Source organism: Trachinotus anak, unplaced genomic scaffold (assembly GCF_046630095.1).
Source record: "Trachinotus anak isolate AG129_WGS33_773 ecotype Australia unplaced genomic scaffold, CSIRO_AGI_Tana_v1 ptg000007l, whole genome shotgun sequence".
NCBI lineage: Eukaryota > Metazoa > Chordata > Actinopteri > Carangiformes > Carangidae > Trachinotus > Trachinotus anak.
The window spans coordinates 23,843,184-23,867,623 of NW_027273858.1; the positions used below are offsets into that span (position 1 = coordinate 23,843,184).

Here is a 24,440-nt window from a genome sequence, read left to right on the forward strand (position 1 = left end):
GGGGCGATTGAGGCTGTGCAGAAAACCCCTGCAGACTGTCTCGTACAGTTCGAGTAAGATCACTTATTAACAATACTTCCGTGCACAGACCTTCATCTGGTTATTTTACAGGACATCCTATATGGTTTGGTTGACCCACTTAAGGTAGTTAAACCAGTTGTTTTTTTTAATTATTTTTTTGGGCTTTTTATGCCTTTATTGTAGATTAGTGGAGACTGTTAGGAAAGGGGGTGGAGAGAGGGGAATGACATGCAGGAAAGAGTCAGCGGGAGTTGAACCGGTGACTGCCTGCTAAGAGCGTCTTGCGCCCAATATGGTATGGGCCCTAACCGGGCCTCCCCCAGTTAAACCAGTTTTTGAAAAATATTGGCCTATTTAAAAATCTGATTGAAACTACCCCTGATTTTTAAATATTTGCCTCCCTTTGTGTATAAACTGAAAAAACTGAGAATCAAACAGTCCTGTGAAAATAGACTACAATTCAAAAAGTGTCAAGAAGTGTCTGCAACTCACTATGACAGATACATAGATAGATAGGTACTTACTTTATTGATCCCTTGGGGAAATTCAAAATAGTACTCCAGAATCCCACTATTGTATGCAATTAAGATCTTAGACATGTCATGATTCACTGCCTTTGGCTGAGATGTTAAACAGTCTGATGGCAGTGGGAACAAAGGATTTCCCCAACCGCGCAGTGAGATGAGATACTGGCTGCTGCTGTAGCTGCTTCTCTGACCTGAAGGATGTTGTGGAGAGGGTGGTTGGTATTGTTAAAGATGGCTGCATCTTACAGTGCATGCCTGAGTGAGTCCAGACTCCTGCCAAGCACATACCCAGCCTTTTTAACCATCTTTTCCAGGCTCCTTGTGTTCTTGCTTGACATACTACATAAAAGGGGACACTTGCCACCACTGACTGATAAAATATGTGCAGTGTTTCACTGCAAATGTCAAAGGACCTGAGCTTCCTAAGGAAAAACAGCTGGCTCTGTCCCCTCCAGTAGATGGCATCTGTGTTCAGGAACTAGTCCAGTTCACTGTCCAGGTGCACCACCTCAATGTCCTTCCCTTGAATGTTGACTGGCTGAAGGGTGGGGTTGTCTTGTGAGGTAATCGACATTCCAGGATGGCAAACTTGGATTCTCCAAAACAAAACAAGTTTGCCATGATGGTGTTAAATGCACTTGAAAAATCAAAGAACATAGCCCTCACGTAACCACCTGGCCCATCCAAGTAAGAATGGGCCCAGCGGTGCATGTAAAGGACGGATATCCTTTGTAAGCAAACTGTAGGGGGTCTAGTGCATGTACAACCTGTGGCCTCAGAAGGTGGAAAAGCAGCCCTTCCAGGGTCCTCATGATTCATTATGGCGTCATTACCTAAATTCAGTGACAGTTACAATTTTAATGTGTACTGGGCCCCAAAACTTAATACGTGCTTGGTGGGAGAAAAGGAGACAGTTAACATCCCAATTAATATAAGAGTTAATGTGAGTTACATATGCACTTTGTCTAACTGATAACTTCTGTACCTGGTCCCATCAGGCTGGTACCTGTGTTAACCAAAGACAGTGAGGGTGTAAGGTTAAAAAAAATAATAAAATAAATAAAACAAAAAAAAATCATAAACATTGAGTTAACAGTGTTTGTTGTGTTTTTGACATGTGACCCTGTTTAGGTTAGTGTAATGCGCTGCATTAATGTAAGTTAATAAAATGTTCAGGTAAATTAATTGTGGTTAAAAAAGTAATGTTACCTTTTCACGTTATATTGGTAGTTCTGAGTGCCTGCTATCTCTCTATAGTTTGTAGCCTTATTCTGATTAGTCGATTTGTAGCCTTATTCTGATAGCAACTATTCTGATTGATCGATTTGTAGTGTTGGATCCTTTTGTAGTCACATTATGACTGGTTGATTTGCATGTAGCTTTATTCTGATGGGTTGATTCGAGGCCATGTTCTGATTGGTCGGTTTGTAGCTGTGCTCTGATTGGTCTGTCTGTAGCCTCGTTCTAATTGGTTGATTTGTAGCCACGTCCTGATTGGTGGATTTGTGGCCTCATTGTGATTGGTTGATTTGTAGCCGTGTTCTGATTCATCAATTTCCGCATTCTGATCTGTCGATTGTTAGGTGCGTTCTGATTGGTTGATTTTTAGGCATATTCTGATTTGTAGCCATGCTCTGTTGTGTCAATTAGTGGCCTTGTTCTTATTGATCAATTTGTATGCTTATTCTGATCAGACGATTTGTAGCTGTGTTCTGCGTGATCATGTTGTAGCCTGGTTCTAATTGGTCGATTTGTAGCTATGTTCTGATTGTTCAGTTTGTATTCATGTCCTGATCTGTCGATTTGTAGCCTTGTTCTGACTGGTCGATTTAACCAAACCCACCAACCAATTGGAATAGAGCTGCAAACCAACTAACCAATAAGAACAGAGCTACAAACCAATTAACCAATCAGAATACAGCTACAAATCAACTAACCAATCAGAATACAGGTTAACAATCAACCAACCAGTATAAGGCTGGTGTTTGTCTGTCACTATGAATAAACACACAATGAGGAAGCAGCATATTATAAAGCTTATTGCCAGAGTAACATGAGCACTTAGGAATAAGAACAGCATTTCTTTTGATATTGGAGGGTTCTGATGACAAAAGCTCTGCAAATCTATTTGTAGCTGGTTCCACTGATGAGAAGTTAGTTTTGTGACATTCATGAATCTGATCATTTAAAATCTGAACCTAAGAATAACAGAGTGCGAATCATCTGCCCTTTTCGCACCTGGTATTAACATGCATTGTCAGTGATCAGATCGCAAATGGACGGCTCTAAGCTCTGGTATCTGTCTCCACATGCTTCTTGAGTGACCACTTGTGATCGGATCTCACTTCCGCACTCAATATCCAAATAAACATGTATTCGTTATTATTTTTAGACAGTGCCACTGACACAGACTGAGTAATGATGGGTATTTTGATTTCATATTCACTGACACATACCTTCACCATCCATTGTACATGAATCACTGTAGTTACTGTTATACCTCACTAGTTATTCTTAGTGAGGAATCTCAGTCATTAAATCAGTCTAACGTGATGTTCATCATTGCAACATCATGTTAGACTTCTCTCTTTGTTTCTGACTAAAACGGTGCTCTCACCAGCTTTGTGAAATGATGCTTAGGAAACTCCTAGGTGGAACTTTTATCTTTGGACTCTGAAAAAAAAACATAAACAGAATAAGCACTTTCTTTACATTTTATTTATTACATAGTAAAAAGTACATTACCTTTCATTTATATATATGTATATGTATATATATATATATATATATATATATATATATATATATATATACACACACACATTATATTCATGTAATTTCCTGTTCAAGCAAGAACCAGCTGATATATCTAAGAGTCCCATACAACAAATAAACCCACTGCTTACAAAATATCTCACGTGTGTGGCTCTATAAGGCTGTAGTGTTACCTGACTGACATATACACAATGTATCTACGTCAACTGTACTGCAATGGAAAAGTCCCTCTGTTCTTTCCCAGCTCAATAAATAAAATTAACATTAAACATCACAGAGGGAATCCCACTTTGAATGGATGTTAAGCTTTCATCTAAACCACACTCAAAGACACACATTTGGCATTAAAATGGTAAATTAGTCTCCATTAGTTTGTCAGGGTACATGTCATTGTACACAAGACACAGTCAGCATGCAAGAATGTCAACATATACGTATCTAGGAAAAATGCGGCAGATGAAAAACAAATTGTGAAATTTAACCACAGTGAACTTACTGTGGAAATGTAAATAACTGAACATCTGTAGCACTAAAACACTTTACTTTGAAAACCATCTACCTCTGGTATGTAGGTCATTCAGAGTGGTGCCACTTAAAAAAGTTTTATGTTTAGAACTCAGGTCATAAATTCTGATTTAAAGATGTAAGCCTGGTCCAAAAAATAAGATCTGTCACATCTGTTATCTGGTTCATCTGGTCTGAACTAACGAAAAAAAATCCACTGTTGCATTTTGGATTTATTGACTAAATAATTAACTTTGCAAGACAAAGGCGAAGTATTTTGTGTATACTTGATATCCTGTCACCTCCTGACTAACGGAAGTGTAGTGGAGCAGTGAGCTCCAGCTCGTACAAACGAGACTGACCAACACACACTGCAACACTTCAAAACTTAAATCAACTCTGGTGGGGTAAATACAAGAAAATGATGAGTCTATTTCTGTTCTATGCTGGGCTGTTGTCTACTACTGGAGACATAACGTTAACAACAGCGCAGCGGAGCACTCCACTCTTATTACTCCTCCCTATGACACCACTAAAAATTGAAACCATATGAACTGAGATAGATGGTTTCCAAAGACAGATACCATAACTTAAGTGGTAACTGAATTTCAATATAAAGTATTCAGTAATGATTACATTTGGCAGTAAGGTCTGAAGTTATCTGCTCCATAGATCTTGTTGTGATATGATCAGAAAGTAGCCTGGCTGTAGGCTCTTAGACGTGTGGACTGTTGACTGTTTGCAGCCAGCTACATAAACATGATAAAATGACATCAATTCTGATCTCTTGTAAAATATTTGTTAGATTTATCATAAACCATTCAAGTTACCAGAAGACTCAAGAATCTATGTTACAGAATGTCATATATGTGACATCTCCAGTCCCCCTGAGAAAGACTGAGTATGTGCACATAATCCCTCTTTGTTTTTTTTTGCCATGGAGACAAAAAGCCCATGTAGCATTGAAAACAAATAAACCATACAGTCCAGAGCCTCTGACTTTGGATGTTTCAGGAGAGCAGAACAGAATTTGGCCTCTGAAACACAAACTAACTGATAATTAAAGTCATTTTTCTGTACACTTTTCAATCAGATGCCCATCAGTGGGTGAAATAACAGCTCTGCTGCTGTCCTTCACATGCAAAGTGTATCCTGCACTTGTTTCTCCTTCTACAGAAAACCTCATGATTTCCACTAAAACATATTCCACAAAAACAACTGATCATCCTCAATCCATTAACCTGATGCTGATGACATTAGGAATAATTTCACCCTGACATATGAAAACTGTTAGAACCTAAGTGCTGAGGTTAAGTCCCTGACAGCTGGTGATACTTTATATTTGAATGATTATCACCATCTATCTTAGGATTGTGTGTTTGTATCCCAAGCCTGATATATCTAATCTCTTCTGAGCCTCCACCATTGTCCAAGAACTTAAAAACAAGTCAGTGAGTGACACTGTGTCACTGAATGACATGTTCCTTCGTCAACATGAACAACGCACACAGTGTAGTTTATTTTTTCTCAAGAGAAATATAGAATAATACCAGCCTTATCCTTCATACTCCCAAGAACAAAACTGTGCTGGGGGAATACTGAATCTTTTTCCATTTTGTGTTATTGTATTGGCCTAAAATGTAGATAATGCATTCAGTTTAAAAATACTGGCATCAGCCATTAAACTGCCAAAACACCCAAATTCTCCCCAGGAAACAGTGAGTACAAGACCCCAGTGTTCTCAAGGGGAGCTACAGCCCTGCCTCTAGATTATATGTGAATTTACCTCAATCAGACTTTTTATAATTTTCCTTCAAGGCCATTTGTCCTGAATTTTCTGTTTCTGAATAACTGAACATGATGTAATTTATCCACAGGAATTAGAAAATGCAAAACACAAAGATGGCACAAAGAACTGGTGCTTTTTTTTTTAAGTGTCAGATGTTTAACCCTAATACTAACCCTTTAAATCAAACATGGTATAATTGAGGTGTCACATCTACTTTGTCTTTTCATATATGTTCCATCAAAACCATCTGGTGACCAGCAGCTTTTGAACTTGTAGTTAAAGTCTGTTGGGTCCAGTTGTTAAAGAGGGTGTAATGGGGGTGTGGGGTAGCTTGAGTTCTCTTACTTGTCCTCGTCAGAGGGGCTTGTAGGTCTGGGACCAGAAAGCAGTGGTACTGGGGAAGTGGCCTCGATGAGGGCGGGGTTCAGAATGATTGGCAGGGACATGGGCGGGACTCCCACCTGCAGGGGAGAGGCGAGGGGCTGCAGGATGAGGGGCGACTGGCTCAAGGGTGAAGGAGCCTGAGCAGGGGGTGCTGTCAGTGGCACCGGCATGGGGGGAACTGAGGGTGGGACTGAAGATGATTGGTCTGATCCTAGAAAACAGAATATATATTTTAATACACTTTAGTAACAATTCCACTTTTAGTCAGTTTTAGTGTAAAGCAGGGTTTGAGTGATCTTCCAAATCTGGGCTCGTATGTAGGCAACTCCTCAGTAGCCCTGTTAAAGCATATTGAAGTGCAATTCTTAGGTGTTTAGAAAATTCAGACTGGCATGGTGGACAGAGTAGATACTGTAAAACTGCTGTCTGCTGAGGAAAACCAAGACATATAGGTAAAAGTGAAAAAGCAAGCAAGTGTACTCTAAAGCAGCTATTTGGAGGTTTTGCTATTGCTACATAGCTAACGTTAGTATTAACAGCTGTTTACTTTAGGTTTTGTCAACAGCTACTGTTACTGTAGTATTTACAATGCAAGAGGTTATAATACGTCCCGTCGCTTCTTCTTCAGGGCAGACTGAATGTGAGCTGATCACAGAATGTGTGATGATATGTAATGTGCTGAGACAAGAAACCTGCTTTTACCAGTGGCACTGGTTGTTTGAGGCTCCTGAGGTGATTCTGGCCTGCTGTGGGTCTGTGTCTCTGCAGGAGATACAGGCACTGGAGCTGGGGAGGGCGGCTGAGCAGGTGGTAGAGACATCTTAGGGGATGGAGGTCGACCTGCTTGGGGTGGCGGCTGCATGGTCTCTGCTGGAGGACTGGGTACTGGATCTAAAAATAAAGATGATACATAATAGACACTGGTGTCAAGCTTCCAGTAACACAACAAACTAAAATCCACACTGTCATGTGTTTACATCAAGTCATTCACCTAAGAGCCAGTTCATCTTGCCTGGAATGCGCAGTGGTGTGAAACCAGATAAACTAATCTATATTCCTACATCCCTGCTAGTCTGCTGTGTACCTGGTATAACAGTCTGTTTAAAGAGCTCCTCCCTCAGATGAGGCAGGAAACAGACGATTCGTTCCCAGGTAATTTCCCACAGGTCTGAGTATCCTGTCCTGGAATCAGCGCTGTGAAAGATCCCTGCTGTGTCCATCACTAGCAGCATATTCTTCAGAGACTCAGGGATTGCCTCCAACTAAACATACAAACACAGAGGCAGCACATCAGCAAGGTCAGAATCAATCGACCATTCAACACCAGGCCCACACTTCAAAATCCTGGAAAAAACATTCCTTTTTGTTTTAGTAATTTTTACATTTTTAGGTAACTTACAGGATTACATGATGTACTGTTTGTTGAGTAAGTTGTCCTAATTTACAGGCTGATAAAACCCCTTTACGCCACTGGACTGAAAAAAGGGTTCTCTATGTCCAGACCATCAGTCTGAAATGTTGACTTTAAAAACACTTGTTTGTGTTCATTCACAAATGCTTGATCACAAATGAAGATGACAAATGACAAAAAGGGAGTAAACACACAGACATTATTGTTGAATTTATCAACACTAAAGACAGATATATATAATGACTTCTTTATGGGTTTCAGAGGCTGATACAAACAGTTTTGGAATCAAGTTGTCAATAGCCCACAAATGACATAAATGACAAAACCTCTGTAAGATGGAAGGATTTGTACATTCCCATAGAAAACTACTGTGATATGTACATGAACTGTGCATATTTTGCTGCCATACCCAAAGCAAACTGATGTCCATCCTACAGGCTCTGAACAGCCTTTATACTGCATTATATTCAAGGTTGAGAACAATGACTAACTGATATCCACATGTAAATAGAAGCATCAGGTATCAGCCTGATATATAAGTTACCTGTGATCATGTCACAGTATGTTAGTAATAAAACCATCTGCTATATCACTATCCTCACCAGTAAGTCACTGGATCCTGCGTGCATGTATTTGTCCATGAAATCCAGAATGGTGAGCCAGAGGGCAGCAAAGGTAGGCAGGGACAACAGAGGAGACAGGTGTTGGAGGAAAACCTGAACGTATGGAAAACAATCACACATCAGCCACAGCTGTCAGAAGAATGAGCTCAGGTAATGTAAGCAAACAGTTGTTGGATATTCAGCTGCTATATAGCCAACACCTTCACTGATCAAAACGAAGAATGTTAAAGGAAAATTACATTAAATACATTTTTTGGTCTAGTTTTTAAGTTTTCATTTTCATAATTTTTCATGGCTGCAATATCTTTTTGTTTCCCCCATAAGACATGAAGATAGAAGGACCTCATTTAATACAGTATTATAATACACTCAGTGAGGTCCATTACAGTACAAGAATTGGAAAACATTTGAAAATCAATATAAAAGCCGTTATACAAACTGCTAATTACAAATGTTTGTTTGCTTTTAAAGAGATACCTTCTGGCTCACTGACCTACTTATCATAGTTCTGTGGTACAATGTAAGATTACAACAGACATTTCAGGTATCTTCCTTTCACTTTCACTTCTTTATCGTGGTTTAGGTTGTAGGTAAAGCTGTCCCATGCACTCCATTGTAAAGCTATGACTAGTGAAGTTCCTAAGGAACCTCATGGGCAAAAATAAGATCCATGTTGAAAACACAAAGAACAAAAAAACACTCGGATCAGCTGTCTGACACCAACAATCACAGTCACAGTCAAAGTGGATGAGATATTTTTACCCATTCTTATCTTTGATTTGAATATCAATGAAGCTCCTGACCTGGATCTGCAGGATTTTATGTGCTGCAGCCACATGATTAGCTGATTGGACAATTGCTTGAATAGGCAGATAACAAGTGTTCCTAATAAAGTGCTTAGTGGTTTGACATGTATATGACGTATCTGCTTGTTGTTGGTAGTGAGTGCTGCAGTGTGTATTGCTTTTAACCTTTGACAGGAGTGTACAGCCTCTCATTCTGGTCTCTTCCATACCACCCACATCTGCTGGGCTTATGTTGTCAAGCAGCTTAGTCAACAGGGGGAAAAGCACCTGCAAACACAAACACACACATACATAACAACATCAGCAAGCTCCTGGAATATACAAATGAGTGGAGTTAGAAAAAGGATTGCAGAAGATGAAATTTATTGTTTTAAAATATCCCACCTAATTAGCACAATCAAATAAATCCTACTCTGTATTAGAGCAGATAAAGGATTGATATTAAGTGCAGACATGTAACATCTCTTCTCTTTTCTCACCTTATTGAAGCAGGATTCCCACTCAGTTGCATCAAGTGTCTGCAGATCGTGGACAAGCAGTGCCCTCTGGAGGTAGGTGAGGGCCTGCATACGAACCTGTCGCCTGGCATCACAGCACAGCCATGCAATGCCTGGAGGGGGAACAACATAACAGACATCAACTGTAGTGGAGAGTCAACCACACCTAAAGCCTCAGTCAAATAAGTATGTTTTATAGTCCGCCATTCATCAGTCTCTCTTGGTGTCTTCAAAATCAGTGATGTGGAAGCTAAAATATTATTGTACACATATAGGTGTGTATGTTAGTGTTACAGGCAAAAGCATTAAGAAACTGAAAATTTCAAATTGAAATTTTTGGGGGGGATTTTTATGCCTTATTTATAGGTACAGTGAGAGAGAGACAGGAAAGTTGGGGAGAGAGGGGGGATGACGTGCAGCAAAGGGCTGCGGGTCGGATTCGAACCCTGGGCTGCTGCGGTTAGGACTAAGCCCTGCTGCAGTACACACTCTACCAGGTGAGCCACCCTGAAATTGAAATTTTGACCTTTACATTTAATATCTCCTTAAGGCCAATCTGTGCATTTTTCTAAACCGCATAATACTTTTGAGATAGTCTTGAAAACAAAACAGTTGTATCTGAAATATCAGGTGTGAGTTTAAAAGATTTGACCTTTGGCTAAAGTAGTCTCTTGGCAATAAGTTTAATTTGCAAGAACAGTAGAATATGTGGAGCAGGTTTTGAGCCAGTTCGACTTTGCAATTTTAATTTTCCATTTTTTTCCTTTGTAGAAGTCAGAGGGACATTTGTATAATAGCATTTGCGTAATTTATACAATTACAAAAATACAGCTCAAAAACATATCATGTATATACTGTATGTATTCCAAAAAAACACATTTCAACGAAATTTCAAACAGGGCACACAAAGTCAATGACTATTGTAAAATATTTAAGCTGAGTCTTATTTCCACAGTATTGATTATTAGTTTATATATACAATATTATCATATCCTGTAAATGCACTTGAACTGTACTACTAAAATGACTTTTTACAAGAGCTGTTATAGTGGACTACGTTAGATCTTCTGTATATTGAAACCTTGCCTACCTTGCAGCAGTGGGCACCAGCAGCTGGTCCATAGAGTCTGGGAGTCAGCTTCGATTTTCCTGCCTGCAGCCTGCAGATGACGCTGCTCTTCTGCCCAGGAGCTGTAGATGCTGGCAGCACGGGTGTGCAGGGTGTGCATCAGGTCTAACAGCTGCATGATAACAAGTGAAGCCAAGTGAATACTGGTTATGTATAGTAATATATTTGTATATAGTTTGAGGTTCAATAATTTACTACTACCAACAAGCATTGAGTCAATTTCAAAGTTATTTATATAGCATTGTATAACACTTTGAACTATTTGATAGGATCTGGTAACAGGGCCTGTATTTTTATACGTCTTACAGTGTCACGTAAAAAGTGTATTGCTAGAAAACAGCCCTCTTTAAAAAAGTTGATCATGTCTCAGAAACAAGACCTTAAATCCATGTTAGTTAACTAGAAAGAACAGATTCCACAAAATTAATCAAAATTTAAAAGGGAGTGATAAGGACACAGAGGACATGTTTCACTTTCATCAGAGGAGTGCATACAGAGTATATTAAAAGTAATTAGTGAACATCACAGCACTATCATATTTGCCAGGAACACAAATTAAAAGATAAAGGGCTGTCCACACCAACAACAATAACTATAAATATATTGTTTTAAAAATTGTAAAAATTTTAACTCAAGTGGATGGTGAAGTCCACAGCACAATTATAGCTTGAGAGGTTCTGCCTGGAAGAATGGAATAAACTCAAAATTCAGGAATGCAAAGGTTATAGAGATTTAGCCAAGATAATTGAAGCTGTACTTGCTGCCAAGGGGGTTCTACTGAGTTTAAGGTTGGAATTGTGAATGAGAGATTTCAGTTTTTGTCATGAAGGTTGTCGACTGGCAATGCTATCGTTTTAAAATTGAATCTACAACAAAATCAAGTGTGCAAAAGAAAAGGGTCTGAGTATTTTCGGAAGGCACTGTGCATCACTGGTGTTATATTGTGTGTAAATAACTGTGCTTATATTTGGAAAATCTGGATAATGATGGCAGTAGGCAACAGGATAAAAATACACTGGCATTGTCCTTTAACGTTCCCACCCAAGTCAGAATCACAACAGAAAAAAAAGACAAATTAGATGTTAACAGATGTTATGTTCCATGTCACAGCTGCAAGTTTCACTATGCAACATTTTTATTAGTCATAATTTCAAGTTACACCCGTCCGTAATGTCACCTAAGAGCCAAAGCCAAAGCCATTGTTTCCCAAAAACATCTTGATGCCAAAAGCATCATTTACCCAGCTAATGAAAAGCCAACAGTGTTCCCCTCATAAACATCTGTGGGTTAAACGAGACGCTTTTGGGACTGTTGGGATCAAATTAACACAAGGTAGAAGGGTGAAGAGGGCTGCTGTACTTACGTCCTGACTAACCTGTAATGACACCGTGTGGTAACTGGCTGGAACACCTTCGTCCTCCTCCTCGTCACTGTGAGAACGTGATGGACGCTGACTGGGTGCTCGGCTGCTGCCCCGCCTTGTGCCACCTCCACCTTCCTTTTCCCTCCCCCCTGCCTTTTTCCTTAACCGGGACTTGGAGTCATACTTGTGGGTTTTCTTCTTATCATGACTGCGGTAGCCTGAGGAAGTAAATTATTTAAAAAAATTATCAGTCTTATTTAGGATCTAAAACTAAAGGCAGAGGTCGCCCAGATTTTTTTTTCCTACTCACTGGAGGGTTTTTGACAGAACCTTTAAACACGGTATGCCCACTGGTTGCTAGAACTATGGTTAAGGTTGGGGCAGTATTTGAGAATCTACATTTTTCCTCCTCAACTACATCTCAAAGTCTTCATTTTAATGTTTAAATGTTGTATAAAGTGTTCCCAAAGATTTGACTGACGGTTGACAGTGTGCATTACCTTGGACTTTAAAATAGACTTGAAATAGTTTTAATGCAGATTTCTGCATAACTTTAAACTTTGAAATGGCTTCTTCAGCAGAACATGGTAAGAGTCCTTGGCAAGGGGTAGTAGTGGTAGTTTCCCTTTTGCAGATCACCAACTCCAGAGTAGATAACCCATCCCCAGCACATTCCCGAATGTGTGCTAAATATTTAGCTCTGTGCTGAATGTTAACTGGGCTAAATGTGTATCATTTTGTGTGAGGAGGCTTTGTAAACTAGCCAAACTGCAAAAAATGAACACCAAATTGCTGCTCAATTAATAATTTCGCATTTAGTGAGCACTTCAATGTACCTTTGCACTGTTCACTTCACTTATTATTTAGTAGTTTTATTTAAAAAAAAAAAAAATAAAACCTTCAAAATATGGAGTATATTATACTCCATATTTTGAAGGTTTGAATGGATATTAGTCCATGATTTATTATATATATATAAATAAATCATGGACTCATGAACTCATATGGTAAGAGTCTTGGCCTCAACACATCTACATTCCATATTTATTAATACTCATAGCGCCACCTAATGGTACCACGAAACACCAGTTGGACATCTGTCCAACTACTTGATGTACTCCTAGCAAGTTCACCACAACCACCTCAAACTTCAGACTTTGATAATGCTTTATTGCGAAAATTGTGAGTTTCTATTTAAGGGTGTGTCTCTGGCGGTGCAGCGCATTTTGAAACAGAAAATGGCTTTAATTCTATAATACATTGTCCAATCTTCCCCAAATTTAACATAATTGATGGTAGTCTCACAGTGAACACGTGCATACTTGTATGAAATCATACTCGTGTCACCTTTTGAAAACAGGAAGTAACTACTGAATGACAATCATCATTTGATTTACATAACATTTTCATCATGTTGTCTTCACATGACAAAGAGACACATAATGTGCTTTTTGCGTGGTCTCTGGCTGCACACATTGGTAACAATAAGGAATGCAAACAAACAGGCAATGCATTTGGTCCGCTGCCACAGGGTTCATGCAGGAAATCCTAACTCATGAGCAGTGTCCACTGTTTGCCGCACACTGTGAGTCCCCCCTGTGGTGCACAAGAGTGTGAGGGCCCACTCAATGCTTCTTGCAGCTTTAATTAGGGTTAGGACCTGATTTAGAAAAAAAGTCATTACAGATGAAGAGTTCCAAACCTAATTGAAGATAGGAGAAGGATATTACAAAAGCTTCCTAACTTCCAAAATCTTAAATGAACTCTCCTAATTTTGGAATAACCGTTAAGCTGTCCTAACTTTCACTTTTCCATCACCTTGCTGACTTGTTTCATCCATATCGCTGCTCTTTTATTGCTCTTACACAACCAACCAATTGTGAACAGGCTGATTTTAGTCATTGACTCATGGAAGACTCTGATGATCTGTTGCGGTTTGATGACAAAACACTTATTAGTGGATACAGGCTATCCCGAGTCATGGTCCTGCAATTAGCTGAGCATCCATGACCCGCTGAGGAGAGGCTGACCCAACGACATGGGGTTCTCCCAGCAAATGTGCTGGTGGAGATTTTCTGAGTAAAGTGGTCACTTTTTGTACGTTTCAATGAGGAATTTAATCAGTTACAAAAATACCTTTGCAAGATGAGAAAAGTCGTGTTGGTTGCTAGGTAACAGATATAAAATTGATAACCAATGTTGTATTGAGTGCAAAGGATTTCCTAACCTGAGGTAAGACAGAATGAAGATTAGATAAGATTCCTAAAGCTAGTTGCTTCTGTAATACCACTCTTATACTGCTCCTATCTTAAGATTTAACGTAGGAAGTTTCAATAATAGAGCCCCAGATGACTAGTTAAACTGACAAGCTCCCATAAGTACCACTGAGGATGTGATGCAGAGTAGAGCTGTACCTCACAATAGTGTTGACTTTCCTTAAGTAAAATACAGTGTAGTTTTAATCATAGTTATTGCTATGTAGCTTTAGGCAATTTAAACATACCATCATCAACTTGCCACAGTGCTGCTGTGCCATCCTTTTACATCTAACCTACATTCACACAACTGGATTATGGCAAAAACTTGTAGCAGGCCAAAGTATAAACTAGAGTGGATTTTCAACTGACTGAAGCACTGAATAAGACAAATCCAAACCCGAATGACAAACATCAAAAAGCACTACACCTCATTTTTACTGGCATGCAGCCTTTGCTCACACCCCTGTGTTAAAAAACGTAATAACATTCAAGATGGCCTGATCCTCAAAACAACCATGAAGCAAGGGGCCATTTCCAAAAGCTCTTTATCGATCCTAAAACCACCTATAGCAAAAAGATATTAAGTCAGACCACAAAAGCTCAACAGAGTAGTAGCACGTTTTACACTTTCTATTAGCATTTAATACAGGTTAGTGCCCTTTCAAAATGGCTTTCTCAAAAAAAAAAGGACAACCTAAAACCACTAAAACTCCTGCAGTGGGTTTGATAACAGGGTATATACAGAAATCCTGAAGTTAAATTTAATACCTTTTAATACCTTTTTTAATACCTTCTCAATATTTTTTAAAACCAACACGACATTGAGTTGCAAATGTTTTAATTGGCAACTTTTCTAACTTTTACACTGATTTTGAAATTTATAAAACTACACACTATGGGCCAATACAACAGAATTTAAATAGGGAACATGGGTCAACAGAATAGATTTAGAGACTCAGTAATTTTGAACACATCTTGCATTTTTTTTAACTTCTTGAATAAAAAAATAATAGATTATATAAAATGTTCAATAAAAAGAAAAAAAAGGTTCCAACAAACTGGCATTCACTACATGGACTGGTTATGCCATTACAACCAGTGAATGGACTTGAACCTGTTTAATACCAGTGTCTAGACACCACAGAACCTCCAGGCACAGTGTTGGTGTGGCGCCCGTAGTCACCTGGAGATCTGCTGTCAATGTAACCGTAATGTTGGTTTGGACGGTGGCACTGGTTTGCGGTGGTGTAACGGTAGCAGCAGCACAGAAAGTAGAGATTGATAACTGCTCTCCGCGTATTCCAGTTTTATGGCTCGTGCTTTGCATGTATGATATTGATGGGTTTTTTTTTTACAAACCGAACAGTAAGCCTGCCAGTTACTCCCTACCGATCTTTAAACGCCGGGTCCTCTAGCCAGTTGTCTGAGAATTTGCATTTGCCCATGATGACGATACGTTTGGTTGTCCGAGCGTTTAAGATAGGCCTAAGCAAATAAACCTGAGGAGTTTGACAAGCCAGCCAGTATGCAGTTCAGGGTGCAACATGTTTGAGACGTCGAACGACCACAGAATGTAACGTCAGTATCATAGATATCGCCTAACTAGAATGAATGAGCCTTATCCGACATTTAAATAAACTTACGCAAACTTTAGCAGATAAACTTTAAACACAAATGGACAACTCATAGTTTGAAAAAAAAAATCTAAAATTTAATACCTCATCAAATGGCGTTTAATACATTTTAATACCTTTTAATGGCCTTAATTTTTGTTAATTTTATTTACTACCTTTTAATACTTTTTTTAAAACCCCGCGTACACCCTGGATAAGAACAGTGTCCTCTCCTGCGACTATCTCTGAACCTGAAAATGAATTTAATGTGAAGATGGATGAGATAGATTCCTGATCACACCTTTAATCTCTTAGGGCTTCGTTTCCCTCATTGGTGAGAAAAAAGATGCCAGTGACCATCCTTAGAAACACCAGTGCCTATCACTCATTTATGCTAGATAGTGTGCTATCCCTATCAGATAAGACGTTATTCTGATATGTTAGTGTAGGGTATTAAAATGAGTACACCTTATGAGCCCTGCTACATATGGTGCACTTACACATGCCTCTTGTCACAGCACACACTGCCATGCATACTTACCATGTGGAGCCATGTTGCATCAGATGTGTAATTGAAATTTGTTGTAATGAGGTTGTATTTTGGGGTCCATATTGTCAGATCAGCAAATCACTATAAATAATATAATGGTATGGCACTGTAAGATGCAGCCATCTTGGACAACACCAACCACCCTTTTCCATGACATCCTGGCATGCCAGAAAAGCAGCTACAGCAGCAGCCAACATCTCATCTTGTTGTGCTGCAGGACTGAAGCAGTTCAGGAAACCCTTTGTGCCCACTGTCATCAGACTGTTCAACACCTCAGCCAAAGGCAGTGGAACATGTCATTAACTTAAATCTTAACTGTATACATTAGTGGGCTGCTGGATTACTATTTGAATTTCCCAAAGGGAACAATAAAGTATTTATCTATCTATCTAACCTGTATGTCGTTAATGAACCATAAGATCAAATATCATACATTTCAACTTAAAAATAATACAATTATTGTACACTGCACTGTTTTGCCATTATTGTGTTGTACATATGTTGTCTATACTCCATACCATGTACTCATAAAATCTGAATCATGCACCTAATTTTATGTTTTTAAAAAAATCTAATATGCGAAATTTAAAATGTATTTCAATGTCTCACCTCCGTTCAGGCTTGCCTCCACAAACACTCGTATAGCTCTAACACACAGCTCAAAGTTGTCAGGAGTGACATGGGCAGCATCACGGACGATGAAAGAGAGCGTTTCCACACATTTAATAAGAGACTTTGTGTCGTGCTGGCCCAGGTCCTGACCCAGTGTCAGACTGTACTGGTTGACCAGTGGGTGATTCAGCTGAGCTTTAGAGCTTACTGCAGGGGTCTTACTCATGTCCAGGTCATCTTTTCCAACCTGGAAGAAAATACAAATCACAGAAATACAAATATGCATCACAATTTCATCAAACAGACAGAACTTAGACATTATATAATTAGATTGTTAGGTTCTTTTAACCCATTATAGTGGTGTCCCTCATAGTAGCGTGTCTCAACAGGAGTGTTAAGAGAATGTCATGGGGCACTGGAAGCAATATTTTTCAAAGGAGGGCATTGAAGTGTTCTTGTGAGGCATTTGTTTGAAGTGAGTTTAGCCTGTGTTTTGCAACATTAAAACCTGCCAGTTTACATCAGTGTGATTAAACAAGACACTGTGTCGTTTCCATAGCCATGAGTCTACTTGCCACCTGACAAGCCGAGGATGTAGGTGTGTGTGTGTAAGTGTGTGTATGTGTACGTGTGTGTATGTGTACGTGCTGACCATGAGCCAGCCACTGCTTGCTACATCCACATCAGTCGTGGAGCGAGACATCCTGGTCTTGCTGTGCTCAGTGTAAACCTCAGAGTCAGATGTGTAGCCACGGTCTAAGCTCAGTTCACTAGGATGATGAGAAGACAGCTCACTATCTGACTGGGCACCTGTAAATATACAGGAGACAAAATATATTTTCAGTATTCAATATATGTATTTTCATTATGATCACAGAAAGATGTTTACTGGGAAATGCAGTGAACACTATCTTCTTACAGCAGTTTAAAGCAATATTCTCCTTTTCTAAATATTTTTCAAATCCATTTAAACAAGACTACATCAAAACCTAGTACCTGTCTGGACCATGTATGGTCAATGTGCAAAATTGAGGAATGTAGTTGAAAACAGTCGTGGAACCGCTGTAAACGTCTGACATCATGTCCTATTTGCATTCAGCCTACTATCTGCTGGTTTCAGTCTAGTGTCAGCTGGTTTCAGTCTAGTGCAGTGGTTGGCAACTGGCGGCCTTCGGGCCATAACTGGCCCGCCAGCAATAATATATGGCCCGTGAGATTATTTTGATAATCACATTTTTTTTATCTTACAATATTGATCTGACAGCCTCAAATTAAGCTATAGCTAATGTAGAAATAGAGAATCCCCCCCTAACTGAAGAAGCTTATTATACTTTTATCCACGTTGAGAGAGAATGACAGACGCAAACAGTCACATCAGGCGTCTGCGTACAGCACCTGGTTTGACGATAAATCTTCATTATGGCATCAACAGTTACCCACTGAATCATTTCCTCTTTAGCGATTTTTGTCAGTCAAACATAGCCTGTAATATGTGACTGTGGGCCATAGTGCCACACGTAATCAGAATTAAAATAAATTTCAGTTGCATTTTTTAATCAATCAGTTTCTTAGATTAGCCTTTGATTATGTTCTGGCTTGCCATGTAATTGGTTAGGAAAAAAATTGTCCCGAAGCCAAATTAACTTGCCAACCCCTGCTCTAGAGTCAGCTGGTTTCAGTCTACTGTCAGCTGGTTTCCGTCTAGTGTGGGGAAACTCCAACTCAGAAAAGTGGCATTCAGCTGACCAATGGTGGAACAATGATAACTCAACGATCACTCGGTCAGTCAGTTACAGATATTTGTGGTTAGAGGGCTGGCACTGCTGCTGTTCCAGCCAAAAACTGAAGTGATGAGACGTTAAAAGTTAAGTTAAAAATGTTTACTTTTTAATATCATAGATCACCATTGCCACTGATATTGAGTTTGATTACCCTAAGTAACCTGAGTAACATTTAAACACAGAGTTTAAAATCAGAGTTTAAGACATAAAATTATGTAAACAAATGTCTGAATTTTAGAGGTTTCAAACCAGGTGTCTAACCATATGTTATGGAGCTTGGGTTTATAATATGCTCACCACTGTAAAAATCAATCAATCAATCAATCAATCAATCAATCAATCCAATGCCACCATTTCCTGAATCTTAGACAGAAACTCATGATGCTGAGAGAAAAATTTAACCTGTGTCATTATCAGTAGTGGTGGAGGCAAGCTGAAAGGAAGCAGGAGGTTTCACTCCAGCTCCAATGCACTCCAGCACGGTGAAGAGTGTGTACCAGTCGTCTGTACAATGGATGTTGGCTGCGTTAGTCTTAAGCAGCTCATGGAGGCCATAGGCCACTTCCCTGCTGACCCGGGACAAGACATGAGGTTTCATCATCAGCAGGAGACGCAGGGAGAGGAGAACCTGTGGGTGTACAGGGAGAGAGCTGGAATATAATACGGTAATCCTGTAGTAATTTTAATGGATCTTTTACTTACATTGTACATTCTCCAATTCTACCTTACAATTCTTCACAAAATAATAATTGAAATGGTTGAACAGACAACAATACCAGGGTAGCCTTCAGTTCTGGTGTCATGACATAGTCATGAGCATATACCATTTCATTTTCTGTGATCTTCTTGTGCATGGTTAATATGAAAATACTGATGAGTGGAGCTTTAATACAAGGCTGGTAAAACAAAACCTGAGTGCTTGTTTGACCTAAAATGTTTTCTTTCATTGGCTTGTTTATATTTGTCTGAAGTGGTGAACAATCTGGTTTCAACATCAACTGGTCTGAAAACCACGTGTTGTAGTATAATGAAATGATTACACAATAGGAAAAACAAACCAAAGACATTAACTATGTTGAAATATAAAGCAGATTTCTGAGTATTTGATCATGGGATTTAAATATAAGCTAATATGAGGTCAGGTCATCATTAAATTACCTGTTTATCAGTACCCACCTCACAAAGTATTTGTTGACACAATGCAGGAATTCTCATAATGTTATTGTTCTGAAAGGCTTTCTACATCATAAATAGGTAATCAGAGTTAACATGATAGCATGCCTCATCCCCCTTTCATGAGATCCCCTGACCTAAATGCCTGAGTGTTATATTAGCTTAGTGCCGCTGGTGAAAAAAGAACACCAACTGAACAGTTTGACTGTTCCCCATTTCTGTTTGTCATGCCATGGAAGGATTCATCTCTCAAAAGATGAGTCTGATCTTATTGCATGTTTGTCTTACTCAACAATTATCATCAAAAGCCAAAACCAGTAACATCTTAGAACCCCTCTCTTGGTGCTGTAGTGAGTATTTCTGATAGGATGGTGTATGTGGGACTGAGTCAAAATAAGTGCGTTTGTGGCTAAGTTTTGAGCATCATGTTCCATTTTGTGTCTGTTTGGTGTACCTGACAGCTAATGTCTTCTCGTCGTAGCAAGCGGATTGCAAGTCGAAGGAGTCCGACCACAGCCCTCTCCACCAGGAAGCAGCTCTCATTGGCGTGGACGCAAAGATGGCAGAGGTGGTCACGCACTGTCTGCCACACACAGGACACACGGTCTCTAGACACACAAACAGAATGATCATTGTGTTAAAAATGACAAAGAAACACAAATGATTGTGCTAAGAAGGTACAGTATGATTGTGTTATTGATGATTCTCTTTCTTACCGGTTCTCCAAGACGATACGCAATAACATCTCTAAGCAGAAGGCAGCATCCTCTTCATCGTAAGTATCTTCATCTGGTGTGACTGATATTAGAGCCTGAGGAGAAGAATCTAGTTCATCTAGTTTGTTTATGACTGAGCCATGATGTAAATTCCATTTATTGGATACAATGATCCCAATTAGCCTACAAACACCTTAAGCAAACACTACTATATATGTTATGTATATGTATACTTCTTCTAGCTATATATGTTAATATGATGTTGGTAAGAAAAAATAATAACCTTCATCAGCTCCTGTAGTGACTCCAGCTGCAGGAATTTACTCTCTGTTATCAGCTTCTCTGGGTCACATTGCTAGGAGGACAGAAACAGAAAACTCAGTGATGTTCACACATTTTACACAGAGAAAACTGGATCTGTAATGGTGATGGGAAAGCCCAATAGTTTGTGGTGATTTCAAACTTTTGGAACCCACTGTAACATACAAAGTACTGATGCATATTTTAAAATGTCAAACAATCATGTATAAATAAAGTATAAATAATGCAGTCATTATAACAAACCACAAAAAGTTTGTTCACCATCATTGACAGGCAGCATACAATTAGAGTATACATAATAACATGATATTTCTACTACTACAACTACTACTACTCCTTCTACCACTATACAATATATTACTATTAATAAATTAATGATGAATAAATTTTTACTTGACTTTAAAATTAAACAGTCCATTCAAAGAATCCTCTAAAGATAAAAAGCTGTTTTCAAACTCAGCATAGGTAACGAGACAAACTTAACTTGTGGAGAAGGTCACTCTGTCTATCATGAGATATATATAATTATATATTTCCAATCATCAGTAAGGCACTTCAGGCTTTAGCCAGAGGTTCTGAAACTTTTATAGACAGACTTAGACATCCTCTAATACCAACCAGGAAAATAATAAAACCTAGCTTCAGATAGTGTTAGTGAATCATACTTTGTGTCCAGTACCTTTATGCAGATGATGGCAGCCTGCTTGGCCTCCTGGTTTTCTGTGGATGGGCCTCTGAGTCCTGACTGCTCGGCGCCACTCAACGTCAGCCAGTTAACAAAACTTAACACAGCAGACTCACCACTGGTATGCAACAAAAGAGGAAAATTACATTTTACTTTTAGGCAAGGCACAGCAGGGCAAGGCAAGGCAAATTCATTTGTATAGCACATTATCATGTACAGAGGTCATTCAATGTGCTTAACAGAAATAAAAATTGCATAAAAATAGAGGTAAAAAGAAAACAACATAAAAACAGATTATAAAACAGGTCATGTCTAATTTGAGCGCAAGATTAAAAGATTAAATGGAGGCAGTGGAGAACAGAGCAGTTATGTTTGGGCAGATTTGATCTCAACTGGGAGTAACATACTCTCTTTTCTTAGTTTTAGTCAGAACCCTAGCAGCAGCATCTGAATAAGCCGTAGCTGTCTAATGGTCTTTTTTTTGGTAAACCAGTGAGGATAGTGTGGCAATACTCAAGTCTGGGGGATTTTAGCCCTCTTGGTCAGGATTGTTCAGTGGAATAAATTTTTTCTCATCAAAGATAACTGGTCTCTTTTTCTAAGAATCAAAGAGAACTTAATGAAAAAATTGGAAAGGAACATAGTTGGAGTGATGACACAAACAAGACTGTAGCTATAACTGAAAAAATATATTGTGATAACTTGACAACATTTTCTCATTATCTTCTAATGTAGATATATCAGCAGATGGTGGATAAAATTTTTGTGCATACCGATTTGAAGGCATTTCCTCTCTTTGAAGAGAAATTTTCCCGTTTGGCTCCACAAAATCCTCCACCTGACAGAACAAGCACAGTGTCTGAGCACTGAACAGAAGGTGGCAGCAGAATATGTAGAATGCAGTCTCTTCTTTAAAACAGAGTCTACAATCCAGAGACTGTATCTGCAGTGTTAACCATAAAGCAGTCACCAATCACTGACTGAATGGAAAAGTGTTTAGAGTTTAGAAATTGAGTCCTGACCTCGACCATAGCTTTGGGCAAGAGCTCAGCTCTGAACAGCTGCAGCATGGAGTCCATGATGTTCTTCCAGCCCTCCCTCAGGATGTTGCCGTGCCGATGGGCGAGGTCAAACACGGTCTTGGCTGCTGTCTGTGCCTTACTGTTGCTGCCAAACACTGTAGGAAGGTTTTCCACAGACTGCAATAGGAGAGGACACAAAAAACATTCTGGCACAATTACACATCTTTGCTAGGACGATTTTAACATTAAGCTTAAAAAAACAGAAGGACATTTATACCTAATGGCTGTGCAGAATTTTTTTAGGAACTCTGTTATCAATACAGTATCTTTTTGTTGTTTGTTTTATACGCTGAAATACAGGCTAATGTATTTCTGTAGGCTTCACCAGTATATAGTATATTTAAGACTTTAACACTGTTGGGCTTAAGTCCACTCAAGATGGTGGATGAGACCTACCCAAGGACCAAACAACCAACTACTGTAGGTCATTGTTTTACACGTGACCCAGGATGTCACCGGGTCAACAAAACGTAGCTGTCCCTCTTTGTTTCTCTCTCACTTTCAAAGGACAGGACCTCACTCTTTCCATGGACTGGGTAACATTGAGTGGGCCTAACCTAGCATAGCATAGCACAGCACAGCACAGCATGACTAATATGGTAATTTTGGTTGTAGTTATTAGGTTAATTATTAATCAGAGTTCCAAACTAACAGTATATTTTGAGACTGAATTAGTGAACTGGCTATCCTTCCCCGTTTAGGGTGGTGCCAAAAGAACTTTAATATTAGTTTTTTTTTTTTTTTATTACATTAATATTTTTACTATTAATATTTTGTTAATTTTTGATAGCCAGTGATTGATAACCTACAAAATTCCCAACAGAATGCAATTTAATACCTTTTTCATGGTCATACTGGTTGAAAAATGATGGAAAATCAGCAAAAAAAAGGTCTACAATTATTTATACATTAATTTATTGACAGATATTGAGATTTTATGTTTGTCAATACTTCCCAACTGAATAATGAAAAAGCTGAAAAATGACTAGATGGATTAACGTAATCAACAAAAAATTAATAATTTAAGTTAATTTTTGCTAAATCCAGCACTCGTACATAACGAGCTACTATATTGTAGTAGTGACAGTTTTTACCTCAAGTCTTATGGTGCTGGCTGAAAAAGTACTGAATAGTAACGTGACTTGAAAAAAGAAAAGAAATAAGACAATGTTTCAGTCCTCTGACCTTCATCAGGCAACCTATGTCGTCTTAATAAAATGAGTCCTAGTGATAGACAGTGTGTTATGTGTGTGGGACTCTGGTTTTCCTCTCAGGGCAAGAGTTTTGGATCCTATGCACTTAGTGCAATAACATTTTTAAGATGCTGATCTTTAATACTTTTTTTTTTTTTAAGTTATTTTTTTGGCCTTTTAGTGCCTTTATTGGATAGGTCAATGAGAGAGTGACAGGAAAGTCAGGGAGAGAGAGGGGATGACATGCAGCAAAGGGCCACGGGTCGGATTCGAACCCAGGGCCGCTGCCTTCATGGTACGCGCTCTACCAGGTGAGCCACCGAGGCGCCCCCGATCTTTAATACTTTTTAATACCATCTAAGACCTTTTATGGGAACTAAATTCAATACTTTTTACTTCAATACAATACTTCAATACTTTTTAACACTGTATACACTGACCTTGCACTGACTTTTAATTGAAAGAGAGACACTGTAACAGCTCACTGGGGATCCACATAGAAAATTCACAGCTAACAGAATCACTGGTATGAGCATTGTTTGATTTTTTTGCTGATTTTTTTGTTGTTTATAATATGTATGTTGGGGGGTGTGCATGCATGTAGATGTTGATCTATGTACTGTGTAT

The 24,440-nt window shown here is 38.9% G+C and overlaps 1 protein-coding gene across 4 annotated transcripts in view; it reads right to left on the reverse strand.

The window, feature by feature from the left end:
• Positions 1 to 3,248: 3,248 nt before the first annotated feature.
• The window catches only part of gbf1 (golgi brefeldin A resistant guanine nucleotide exchange factor 1), a 110,323-nt gene continuing 89,131 nt past the window's right edge, over positions 3,249 to 24,440 (reverse strand). For 2 of the 4 annotated variants that reach the window (XM_071481500.1, XM_071481502.1), the window contains 17 exons: positions 22,561 to 22,737; positions 22,312 to 22,376; positions 21,533 to 21,656; positions 20,816 to 20,887; positions 20,533 to 20,627; positions 20,271 to 20,424; positions 19,046 to 19,271; positions 17,515 to 17,672; positions 16,860 to 17,109; positions 11,830 to 12,047; positions 10,428 to 10,578; positions 9,320 to 9,450; positions 9,006 to 9,107; positions 8,014 to 8,127; positions 7,085 to 7,262; positions 6,703 to 6,891; positions 3,249 to 6,211 (listed from right to left, as the gene is read on the reverse strand). In XM_071481500.1, the coding sequence (XP_071337601.1) occupies positions 5,958 to 6,211; positions 6,703 to 6,891; positions 7,085 to 7,262; positions 8,014 to 8,127; positions 9,006 to 9,107; positions 9,320 to 9,450; positions 10,428 to 10,578; positions 11,830 to 12,047; positions 16,860 to 17,109; positions 17,515 to 17,672; positions 19,046 to 19,271; positions 20,271 to 20,424; positions 20,533 to 20,627; positions 20,816 to 20,887; positions 21,533 to 21,656; positions 22,312 to 22,376; positions 22,561 to 22,737 (2,658 nt within the window). In that variant the 3' untranslated portion in view covers positions 3,249 to 5,957. The remainder of the gene's footprint in view (positions 6,212 to 6,702; positions 6,892 to 7,084; positions 7,263 to 8,013; positions 8,128 to 9,005; positions 9,108 to 9,319; positions 9,451 to 10,427; positions 10,579 to 11,829; positions 12,048 to 16,859; positions 17,110 to 17,514; positions 17,673 to 19,045; positions 19,272 to 20,270; positions 20,425 to 20,532; positions 20,628 to 20,815; positions 20,888 to 21,532; positions 21,657 to 22,311; positions 22,377 to 22,560; positions 22,738 to 24,440) is intronic. The other 2 variants (XM_071481501.1, XM_071481503.1) reach the window with 1 other exon arrangement.